Source organism: Syngnathus floridae, chromosome 2 (assembly GCF_059516105.1).
Source record: "Syngnathus floridae isolate MCC-2025c chromosome 2, RoL_Sflo_1.0, whole genome shotgun sequence".
In the NCBI taxonomy this organism is placed as follows: domain Eukaryota; kingdom Metazoa; phylum Chordata; class Actinopteri; order Syngnathiformes; family Syngnathidae; genus Syngnathus; species Syngnathus floridae.
Genome location: NC_142414.1, coordinates 23,558,287 through 23,570,537, shown reverse-complemented (window position 1 = coordinate 23,570,537; position 12,251 = coordinate 23,558,287). Strand labels below are relative to the sequence as shown.

Below are 12,251 nucleotides of genomic sequence, written 5' to 3'. Positions count from 1 at the left end.
CACACACACACACACGCGCACACACACACACACACACACACACACACACACACACACATACTGAGAGGGTGGCATAGGCTAAGAGCGCCAGCCACTGTATGAATCCTGTGAATATTGTCCAGTTAAACGTCTGTTAATCATCAGTGGCTCTTTCCTGTGTGGTCTCACTCTTGCAACCACCACACTTGGTTAAATATCAGCAAGTAGCGACTTAAAATTGTATATTTAATTCAGCCATGTTGGTGGATGTATGTGCGTGCAATCTATTCCACGTTTGTACGTATGATGATCTATGGCAATTAAATGCAGCACTCAAATGTAAGCATAATAAACCCCTAGACTCTTTATTAGCTCCAGCTCACCCACCATTTTAATGATGACAAGCATGATAGAAAAACAATGGATTGAAGAACATTTCTCCCATTAACTCCAAAAGGGAGCCAAAGTATCAATATGACCCTAACCCTAACCCTAACCCTAATATAATATAATATAATATAATATAATATAATATAATATAATATAATATAATACGTGATATGGTATTATATGATATGATATGATATAATATGATATATGATATGATATATCAATAGGGGCATCTTGGGCGAAATTGATATTTTATTTGCTTGTTCATGAGCAAAAAATTGTGAAAATGTGTGACCTGTAATGAAGACACCTCAGAAATGTTTTTTTTTTTCTTGCTTTTTCTGTCGCTCGTTCTCTCTGCCTTTCTTAAAAGTGATGTGAGACTATAAATGCCATCCAGTGTTAACCGGCCCATCACAAGGAATTTACTGGAGTTGACTCAACAGTCGCATGAGATTAAAGCAGGTGAACCTCAGAATAAAATCACACTTACATTTTCAGGCGAGTAGAGGACTGGAAAGGTGTGCAGGGAAGGACATTTTTGTCATTGGTGACTTTTTTTATTAAATGTCATCACCAATGAGTAATGATCTTTAGTGTTAATGTTTGCTTCCCGAACAGAAGCTTCCATATACCACATAAAAGTTAAGTTTTGTTTTTTGTTTTCCTTGGGTTTTTTTTTTTTTTGCTCTCTTAGCAATCACAATGTACTACTCTTTTGTCTCCCCAAAAAGATTAAACGAATCAACAGTTGCCTTGCGACATTACGTTTGGACGATACTGACCAAGTGAGTATTCATAAACCAATAAATAAATAATAATGCTGTGTGAACACCGGAAGATAGATGCAACTTTAGAAAGGAGAACATAGTAGCCAGCCTACTATGAGATAAAAAAAAAACAAATTATTCTTTGTGGAAATATCAATACTACTAAACTTTGATGTGAATAAGGTTGTAATTTTAAGGAAAACTGCAAAGTTAAGTAAATGAAGTCACAACGGTTTTTTTAGATAAAGGGAGTAGTTTCTGAAAATGTAATCTCACCAGTCAACAAAATTGTAAATTTTGAGAGAGAAAAATATCTGATCAAGCAAATTAAAACATTCCTGTGGATCAAGCTCGAAGCTCAAGTGTCAGGCTGTAGGACCTTTTGTTTCTAAGAAAATATTCTACTGGTTTTTGACTCATAAACTCAAACTATACGAGATTACCCCATTTCATTGGTACTTTGTTTGGTTCTCACGTCTGTGTTCATTTAAGGACAAGTACTACGAGCCCGGGGATTTGAACAGAAGAGGCTGTGACAGACGAGGCAGTGTTATTACCACAACTTTGGCTCCAACTGCTTTGCGTGAGTAGCCTACATCATTCACTTCAGGTTATATGAATTGATTCTACTTCGTTATATAAGTAGTTTTATTCATGGCGGCTGGTTCTCGGTGAGCTTCCTCTGTGACATGGCCACAACTCACCTCCTGGCCCAGAAAGCTTTTTCCATTTAAAATACTCACTGCCACAACAGAGAATTTTGTACAAAAAAAAATGTACACTTATATGATAATCACGATCAACATTTTGGGAGGTTGTTTTAAAAACATATATAAAATCATATTAACGTTTGTCAAGTCAAAGTCAAAGTCAGCTTTATTGTCAATTTCTTCACATGCCAAAGACACACAAAGAAACCGAAATTTCATTCCCCGCTATCCCACGGTGACAAGACATGGCACACAATAGACAATCAATTAAACAACAGCGTGCTGAATAAATAATGAATAAATAACACAACAAATAAATAAGAGGAGCAAAAAGGAGCAAAAAGGAGAAAGTGAGCGTACAGCAGACATTCCAGAAAATAGCGCAAAAGTGCAACACGCTACACAGAAGGGGGTAGCGAGTTCAGGGTCCTAACAGCCTGGAGAATGAAAGAAATGAAGAATGAAACTGGTGATGAAACTGGATGGATGGATGGATGGATGGATGGATGGATGGATGGATGGATGGATGGATGGATGGATGGATGGATGGATGGATTAGATCAGATTATTGGTGTGGGTCGAGTTTGCAATGGCGAAGAATTGTGCTAAATCTGACATTGGCCTAACCTAACGTCACCATTACGAATCTGCCATCAAGTCTGTGAGAGCTTGTGGAAGTGCTGGTCTTTCCAGCCAGTTACATCAGGAGTTCAGCCAAGGGTGAAGGAGGCACTGTGCTGCAGTGGCCCTCCTCTTTGGGTAATAATCCAACATGTCAAGTAAGAAGTCAGAAAAGGTGGTGGCCTCGTCCAAGAGGAAGTGGTATTTCTCCACCAGAATGTCATACAAACTCCAGATCCTCAGTGGTCCAACACGTTGCAAGTCGCCTAGGTAATGACAAGCATTGACACTAATGATACTGTTTTATTGCTATTCTTCCATCTATTTTGATTGCACACATTTAATTGTAAAGGACACAAGGTGGTGCGTCACGGTAGTTAAGTAGTTCCTTCAAAAATTAGCGGCCCATCGACCAAAAAGTAACAAGCCTTCTCATTGAAATATTTGCAAATTAGAAGCCAAGTAGTGTCGATAACTTTGATTGTCAAATGCATGTTTTTGAAAAGCAGGTGCTGGAGATACTGGCGTACTCCAGGAAGATTATGCAAATTACCACTCGTCATTGCTGTGCCCTACCTGATGTCATAAAATCCTTAAACGAAAAGGACTTCAAATAAAAGTTCACAATTACAATGCAAGATTAAAAGTCACAGAAACAAATGCACTTGATCTTACCTCTGTGGTTGAAGTAGTCTGCAGAGTATTTCCCAGACATAGCGACGGCTGGTGGGATTTTACCGAGCAGCTCCATGATCTGGGCTATGTGATCTGAGCATATACAGATTGCGTTATATGGCCGGTGCTCCCCATAATCTCATTTAATCTCATAGCACTAATTAACTGTAATGGACACCTACCTTCCTCCAGAGAGAAGGAGGCGCCTGCTTTGGGTTCAAACAGAGCGTCTCCTGTGAGTAACTCAAAGGCCTAAGAAAATGAAGAGAGAAACTGCATCAGAAATAGTGTGAATCTAGTGAGCATTCATTCAAAATAACCTCCAGTGCTCTTCCTCAAAAGAAAGAATGAGGCATCCACCATGATTGGTGGACCAAACCTAAACTACAAAGCACTATTTATTACCTTATTTTATAACCACTAGTGCAACTGCCTTCACAAGCTAACTTCATAACAAAAAGGAGTGTACACAAGGAATACAAATAATAAGGTAAAAAACTAAATAAAGATTTAACATCTGATTTGGAAATTTCATTTAGTGACAAAAAAACCCCAATCTAAATTGGTTCCTCACTATGCAGGCAACGCTCCAGATGTCTGCTGGTGGGCCATAGTCAGAGCCCAGTAAGACCTCCAGTGAGCGATACTGACGAGTCTGGATCTCCTCACAGAAATGTTTGTACTGCTCAAAGAAACAAAGGGTAAAAAAAAAAAAAAATCATGAACATATTATGTACTGGGAAGTCAGAAATCATATAAAACCGCTTAAATCTTAAATTATGTTTACCAATATCCATTTGGATTCACCAGAGCGTTAAATTTACAATAGTAGCAGGGACCCTCGAGCAAAAATAATGTATCAAATTGTTTCTTACTTTTACTTTAATTAAAAACCGCATTACATGGATAATCTTATTAATATCGCAGCACCACACTGTATGCTAATGAAGCTCTGGTAAACTCACACTAAAGAGGCTCTTCTGTCATCATAGTGGGAGTTTTCGACTGATCCACTCACCACTTCACATTTCATTCTTTTGTTAAATTCCACCTTCTTTCTACTCTGAATCCATGGATACTCGTTTTTTTCCCAATCATCATCAATTTTTCTTGATTCGGCGCAGGATATTTATGTATGGTACAGATACTCTACATTTTCACATCTCTTTTTTCCCTTCCCCTTTCTATTAAAGACAATTTCTTTAGAGATTTAAATGAAATTAAATTAAATTTGAGTGAATCAAAGCAATAGAGGTGACTGACCACCCAGCAAGAACTGCCTAGGTCAGCAATCTTCACTGTGGCATCATGAAACACACAGGGAATCAGGTCCTGTCTTCCTAGAAGAAAATGACAGGGAAAATAAGGATTGATTTAATCTAAATATATTAAATAATGAAATTCAAATAGAGAACACTGAACACTACTCAATCTCATATTCAGACAACTTTATCCCATTTGCGGTCAGTTATTTTTAGCTTCTCAGTTTACATTCATACTCCCAGTCAGTCAATGAATGAATGGATAAATGAATGAATAGTATATATCAACGACAAACACATTGAAGCAAGCAAGAAAATAAACAAACAGTGCCTGTGGTGTCAGCCTCATTTCCCTTTAGTCCACTGGACACAGTGCTGTTAAATACTGGTCCAGTCTGGGACTGCTCTTTTGGACACAGCAGGATGTTCTCTGGCTTGATGTCTGTGTGGATGATTTTACAATGAGTGTGAAGGTAATCCAAACCTTGCAGAACCTAAAGGTAACATAAAATAAGATTATTATTATTTACTATAATAATAATAATAGTAAATGCATCTCTCTCTCTCTATATATATACATTTACTATTATATATATATATATATATATATAGTAATCCCTCGTTTATCGCCGATAATTGGTTCCAAGACCCTTTGTTTTAACATGTTTGTGTATCAATAGGAAAAATTTATCAAATAAGACGAAAACCTTTTATTAAAATGTACCTGGGTGACTATCTGTTTGACAAATGGCTGCAACAGTCGGGTGTTCCCAGAGCGCATCTGCAAGCTTCTCAGGTCTGGTCCGAGCGCCTCCATTACAAGACACGTGTCCAACAGCTCTTATTAAGGTCAACTCAATGACCACAAGTTCAGTGAAACCTCTGATATGAAACAACTATCATCAACATCTGTTCTACAAAGTAAAATGCACCTTTACCAGCATTTTATTCAGAATAGGAAGCAGTTTCAACTGGAAATAGAAATAATCTTTTATTAGGTGAAACTCAAAATCAGTTTTTTTAACTAACCTTCTAACATTCTTAACTGTTACACTTGGTTTTATAAGTGTAGTGTTCTGCTGTTGATTGACAATGATGTGCCTCGCATATCTCATCTCACCTCATTTCTAACTGATAGGAAGAAACGGCACAGGACAGAGATAATGAACCAGGCAGTTCTACCAGTGTGTGGTAGGAGTGGCCTTTCAGTGCCAAGTAACGTGATGGCAAATGAGTTCACTTTCAACAGAATAAAAAAAAATCAAGGATCGTGTTTAGCAATTTCAACCAATGGATCAAACTGGTATGAGTGAGGATACGAACGCCATTGTCTCCAGCCAGCTTGAACTCATCCAGCAGACGGACAATCCTTTGACTGTGTGGATGTTGGCTTGTGGGACCAGCGGTCTACAAAGAAGACAATGTGGCGAGGAATAAGAGAGTGGGAGTAATCAAATTACACAATTAAGAGGCAATGGAAAAGTTGTAGGAAAACAGTTGGACTGACACATCGTAGGAGAGTAAGTTCATCCTGTCCTGCTTGAGCAAAAGCAGCTCCGCTCTTCAGAACTTTCACTGCAACATGCCGACCCAAACTGAAAACAGCACAAAAGATGACTGTCATCACTAGTAGCAGAGATATGCTTAAATCAAACGCTCCATGGTTTTTGGAGATAACGTATGTAGCTATGCAGTGCTTGTAAGCACAGAATGTAAGGAAATGTAGTGCAAACATTTTTGTACATCTTGAAATCTAAATTCAAATCATGTAGACTTTAACTGCAGTTAATACTCAAGATTTATGAGCCCTATCCTCTTTTTTTCCTTAAACTTTAGTTAAAGGAAGTCTGTTTAATTGCTGATGGTAGTATGATATCGTACTGTCCAACGAGTACAGTACGAGTAGTCAGTAACTGTTCTTAAGAAATCCTGTAAAAAATATTTACCTGATCCTCTTAATGCACTTTTTCCCCCCCTTTTTTTTAATACATTATTGAATGATTTATGCGGGACATGGTGCATGAACAAGAGCGGATCATTTCATGCGTGATTTATAAATTGCTCAAAATGAAGTAATGCATATTATTGTAGTTATATGAAGTAATCATTTAAATATTATATATCGTATCATATCATATAAAACTAATCAGTACAAGTTTGGATCTACCTGAGGTCCACGCAGAACCACACTGTGGCGAAGTATCCCCAGCCAAGCTTGGAGAGCACCTTGTATCTTCTGTTGAACGTGTCGCCAATCTGCACATGGTGATAGCCACCTGAGGAAATAAGACAGGGAAAACTGATATTCCTCATAGAACATTATCTTCAAGCTATTTCTGGTATTGCATCTCATGTCTTTCCATACTGTATATAATACTGTATTATGTAATAAGTCATCCATCAATTTTCTATTTAGCTTGTCCTCATTTATAGGTCAGGGTTGAGCTGGAGCTTAGCCCCAGTGGATTTTGAGTGAGAGGCCGGCCATATTAATAAACAATCAATCATAGTGTAAAGATCCTGACAACAGCTATTGTGGTATTAGAGACGGACACTAATACTACATCAAACAGAAACTGGAGTTTTGTCAAAGATCAGACCAGCACAACGATAAACTTAGGAATACATTGTTTTGGACAACAGTGGCTTCCTCTGTGGTGTCCTCCAATTACACACATTATTATATTAGCTTATGTGTATAATGGTGGAAGTTAAGAAATGTCCTCATACCATAACAGTATTCTCTTGGGTTCTCAACGTCCTTGAGCTCCAGCTGCTTGAGGGATTCCAGGGCCTCGGAACTAAGAGATAACCTAGATTTACTCCTGAGACATACATGCACATGCACACACAAACAAACACACACACACACACACACACACACACACACACACACACACACACACACACACACACACACACACAAGAATGTGAAGACAACAACTCCGTACATACATAGCATACCTCCATCAAGGCCAAACAACTCTGTTTTAGAGCTGCAACTTTACAGATACCTATTGCCTGCAATTTTTTTTTTAAATTAAGATGCCTGTGTTATTCACTTAGAACTTAAGGAAAATGAGGCCAAATGTCTCCCTTACAACTCAGCTATCCGAAGCAGCCTGGGTCAGAGTTAGTTATCAGACAACACTCTGTGGACACTTTTTGTCCCGTTTTTCTGATCCTGCTGATTGACAGAGCTACAAATCTAAACACATCATACCCTACATTGGTGATTGTGCTGATGTGTCACCTATTTAGGACTGGGCTCACATTGCTACTTGTAAAAAAGTTCAAACAGACTTGCATCTCTAAAAGCAGACTATTTACAGCTCAGATGTTAATGAATTGGTAGCACCTTGTAGCCAAAAACTACCTGCTGTAACTTTGGCTACAAGAGAATAATCAGCCAGAAAAAGCACACCCAAAACTGGATTTAGACAGCACCTCATGTTGATCAAAAATAAAAAATCCAGGTCTTCCTAACGGGTCTGAAACTCGTCTAAAATAATAATGGCATTCTTTCTCTGTGAAGTTCTGAATTTCATAAAATTCCACTACTATTACTACAACCACAGTATACAGTTTGCTGCAGATAGTTCACTTTTTAAATCAGTCTCAACAAAACACTTGCAACTCACGCGTGATGTTGAAGAGGGGCGGTGTAGCGCGAACGGCAACTCCTCTCCATCCTGTCCGACCTGCAGAAACAACAGCGGTTCAAGAAGTGGAAAAGATTAACGGTCATCAACTCCACTGAGCCATATACGGAAAGTGAGACACTTTCTGGTCCTGGTCCCAAATTTATTATTGGGATACATTCAGTGTTGTATTTCTCTGTTACTGTCTATCTGTTGCTTATTTTCAAAGTCCAGTCTGACTGAAAAGAATTCAAGGAGTTACAGCTGTTGCTTTTTTTGCGTGTGTATCGCTAGCATGACCGGGAGGTCATATGGGTCACACGCAGAAACCTGGCACGAGAACGGGATCCCCTTCGTCCAACACGCCAATTATAGTATAGCAGTTCGTGTTATGTAAATGTATCTGGAGACACAAAATCCACCTCCCGTATCTGATGGACTTTTGTGATTGGATTAATTTGTCATTCACTAATAAATCACTTACTAAATTCAAATGTACTTCAGCACATACGCCTTACAGTTCTGAAATTGTCGCAGTTCTCCCAATGCCTGTATAAGTATTCTTCCACGACTCCAGTTTAGTGACTCTAAATCAGGGATGGTCAACATTTTTACATAGATTACATTTTTTCCCAGACCTCCCTTTCATTTCTTCTGGTTTTCATGGGAAATTGAAGTGTGAATGGTCTATCTAATTGGCTGGCGACCAGTGAATATCAGTATCAGCCTCTTGTATAAATAGTCTGCTGGGATAGGCTCCAGTACAACTCAGTTTAGGCTTGCATTAAAGAGACTTCTCAGAACATGTGTGTGTGCGTGCGTGTGTGTGTGTGCATATGCTTGCAAGCAATGTTTCCAATCTCATTTTCCATTGCCTCTAGTCTTACATTCCAAAACACAAGCAGATTAATGCTCATGTAGATCGCAGCGCTACCTAGTGGTTTTCAACCTAGCTTTCAAGACTGTGGTAATCACCAACAGAGCATCCTAACCTTATAGCGCCGTGGTCAGTGCATTAGAGTCCCAGCCGGTGACACAGTGGTCGCATCAGTTCAAAGCGCAGGTGGTGTTGCTTGGAGTTAAAAATGTCTCTAAAAATAAAATTCCCCCTTAAACAGACTTACTAGTAATTTCAGCCTTGTTTTCGGATTATTTTTAGCAGATCTTGGAATGCCCTCATTTAGATCGAAAGCTCCGGGAGCCTGATGATGTCACTGGCAGAAAGATTGTTTCCTTGGATGGTTGGTGTTATTTTCTTGTGATATGTGACAGAAGAGTTTTGTACTGAATTGTCTCCAATTCTTTTGCTGGCATCCCACCAACACGTGGAAGCATCTAAATTTTGGGAACAAAAAATTGGCATTCCACCTGCCATTAATTTTTCCCTAACAAATTGATATTAAAAATGAATGCAAGTTTTATTTTTCTGATCCAAAAATATATATAAAATGAGTTTATTGGCAAAAGAAAAAAAAAAAAAAAGGACTATTGATATCAGTCTGTATCTGTACTGGGTAATTTATTCTTTACTTGAGTCGCTACATTTAAAATCAGTATAAACATCCCGCCCAAAAAATTATGTATTATTCTGCTCACAAGACAACTGTTAATCTGGTGGGTTATAATAATTCAAACAATTGTTAGAACCGGGAACACTTTATTGCAGCACATTCAGTCATTGGTTAGGTCAGGATTACTTGGGTAGAGTGTGCAACTACAGAAAAAAAAAGTCACAACAATTAACAGCAACTTTGCATTCGCACTCAAGCTACAAGCGACACTAACGTGTATGTACATGAACAGAACTTGAAGTATTATTCCGTACCACATAAGGTGAAAATTGCTGAGTTTTTGTTTAAATCACAGCAAGACCTCACATCTTAAACAAATGTCTAAAATATATCTCTTTTTTGTTTTGAAAATAAAAATAAAATACAATTAACTTGGAAGGGCACCTCAGTGACAAAATTCAATCACATTTACCAACATAAGCTATTCAATAAATAAAAATAAATTAAAAACTTAAAAGCAACATAGTTCATAGAGGAACAAAGGTACCTTCAGTAAGCTAACATAAGATGTAAAATGAGCTGTTCTGTGGGGACAGGTTTTATACACATTTTTCTTAATCCACTTTAGTTTATAGAAAAAAACCTGGATGAATGTTGCAAAGAACTTGATGATATGAGAAATGACCAAAATAATCATGAACAAAACTGAGTGGATCAAAGCTTCAGTAACGGCTCAGTGAGTCTTTACTTTGGAACAGAGGTGTTAAATGCTAATGTAAGGATGCTCACAGCAACACCAAAAAGCTGTCTCTGCCATGTCTGTCAATCAAGTCACAAATGTTTGAATGACACAATGAAAAAAAAACAGCAATGACATTTGCTTGAACTCCTTATGTTAGTAAAAAAAAAGCTGCCTTCCTTAACAACAAAACAATCAAAAATTTCTTGTTCATAGGCACCAATAATGGGAATTCTTTAGTGACTTTTTAAGAATGCACATATCTTGTTATTACTGATTTGCGAGAAGGGGAGGCCCAAATACAGATAACATGTTGGACGGATCTATTTTGGAGTGAAAACTTACTTATGATAAAACCTTTAAAAGTGATTTTGTTAACTCATTTGCTGTTTCTGTGACACAAATGTGACAATAACTAGAGCACAGTATAGCCAATAAGAACTGGTGGTAATTGGGTCCACAATGAATTAAGTAAGACGCGAAAGAATAACTGAAGGAAACTAGAAGCACATTTGTCTAGGACAATTTCCATCAAAGGTTAATGTGTTTTTGTTAAGACATTTATAACAGCTGGACTAGGCATTCAAGTCAAGTACTCTCACACCTTTTTGCCCTTTTCTTCATCTACTGTGTCATCTGAGGACTAAAGCATGTACTTTGTACATTTTTAGGAATGTTCTGTGTGGTTTCTCATTAAAAGCCACCGAGGGAAGAAAACATCCTTCCTTACTGTTTCCCTTTCTCAAATGCTCCACTTTTTGTTTGTGTAAAAAATTGTTCTGCTTTTCAAGAGGCGGGATAATTTCCCTTCAAAGTCTTTGTGGGTAAAGGGGAAAACGTATCTGGCAGTTTGGTCATAGATCTGTGACTTTGTTCTCGACGGCGGCAGCAATCTGTTGCAATCTGTAACCAAGCTGCATCTTCTGGGCTGTGCAGTCCTCCTCAAGGGCTGAGATAATCTAATCGCATTGGGACAAAATATGTCAAATTCAAAATAAATATACCGTATTGTCAAGAGAATTGCATTACGGTATTGAGAAGAAAATTCATTATTACATTTAATGCATTGATGATGCTTTTATGATGTTAAATTCTTATTATTGTCCTTCCCAACCCAAGGTTAACAGGGTCTCACCGCCACTTTGTCACCTTAATGTGTGACACACACACAGCTTTAGTATGACTCAAATAACTTGGCTGCTTCACATAGCCTTTGATATTTATCCATCTATTTTCTTTTTCAGGCAACTGCTCTGATGCGCTATGCTGTAGTCTGAGTTAAAGCAGGTGGTTGACTCGCTTAAATTCTCGTAACTCGCTGAAGTCGTGACGGATTGACACACAAATTGGGTTATTACAAACCTTATTAACCTGGGTATGGTTCAGGCTAAATATTAAATTGCTTTTCGTAAATATCATTTTTGAAAAAAGGGTCATATATGTCATTGCATATCAAATTCATTGATTTTAATTATTCTTTAGTATGCAGTAAAATAACCACATCTCATATGAATGTATCATCTACTGTCTACATTGAATTGTCACATTGGATGATTTTGTGACACTCACTTGGTCGTAATACTTGTTGATGTACTTGTACAGCTCATGCAAAGCCACCAGGAAGTTGACCTCACCGGCATAGTTCTGCGTTAGACGGGTGAAAACAGAGATGAACCAACGGGGGTGAAAGAGCCGCATTTGTTTGCATTCATAATTCATTTTAAACTCAACATCCCTCTCAAAAGGATACCACTATGAATGATTCACAGGTTCTAACCCAGGACAACATTTTCCAACATGGGAAGACATGGAAGGTAACATACACGGGAGAGCTCTGCCAGAGCTGAGTTCATCTCCTGGTCACTTGCTGAGATAGTCTGGCGGATGTCGGCGTAGTACCTGGAGAAAGCAAAAGGGTAGAATATAAAAATAAGAAAGCCTTTTATTCATGAA

At 38.0% G+C, this 12,251-nt stretch overlaps 2 protein-coding genes across 2 annotated transcripts in view; both read right to left on the bottom strand.

Annotated features, from left to right (window-relative positions):
- Window positions 1–2,078: 2,078 nt before the first annotated feature.
- LOC148402681 (SRSF protein kinase 3) lies at window positions 2,079–8,098 on the bottom strand. The gene is made up of 12 exons (XM_088369323.1): window positions 8,049–8,098; window positions 7,138–7,232; window positions 6,575–6,683; window positions 5,915–6,002; window positions 5,727–5,814; window positions 5,132–5,247; window positions 4,739–4,901; window positions 4,409–4,485; window positions 3,720–3,827; window positions 3,328–3,397; window positions 3,146–3,238; window positions 2,079–2,736 (listed from the first exon to the last, which is right to left on the bottom strand). Exons 1-12 carry the CDS (start codon window positions 8,096–8,098, stop codon window positions 2,552–2,554), a joined length of 1,242 nt encoding a protein of 413 aa, XP_088225449.1. The 3' UTR covers window positions 2,079–2,551.
- A 1,479-nt stretch (window positions 8,099–9,577) lies between these two features.
- Window positions 9,578–12,251, bottom strand: part of LOC148402680 (plexin-B1-like) — a 37,414-nt gene continuing 34,740 nt past the window's right edge. Inside the window, exons 37-39 of the mRNA XM_088368883.1 lie at window positions 12,122–12,197; window positions 11,868–11,942; window positions 9,578–11,257 (exon numbers count right to left, since the gene is read on the bottom strand). Of these exons, the coding sequence (XP_088225009.1) occupies window positions 11,153–11,257; window positions 11,868–11,942; window positions 12,122–12,197 (256 nt within the window). The 3' untranslated portion in view covers window positions 9,578–11,152. The remainder of the gene's footprint in view (window positions 11,258–11,867; window positions 11,943–12,121; window positions 12,198–12,251) is intronic.

What these genes read in the sequence shown, in the direction of transcription:
- LOC148402681 (XM_088369323.1), bottom strand. Translation starts at nt 8,098, where the DNA reads ATGGAGAGGAGTTGCCGTTCGCGCTACACCGCCCCTCTTCAACATCAC. An exon ending in TGGTTCTGCGTGGACCTCAG is followed by an intron (nt 6,003 to 6,574) that starts GTAGATCCAAAC and finishes TGCTGTTTTCAG; the next exon opens with TTTGGGTCGGCATGTTGCAG. An exon ending in AACTTACTCTCCTACGATGT is followed by an intron (nt 5,815 to 5,914) that starts GTCAGTCCAACT and finishes TCTTCTTTGTAG; the next exon opens with ACCGCTGGTCCCACAAGCCA.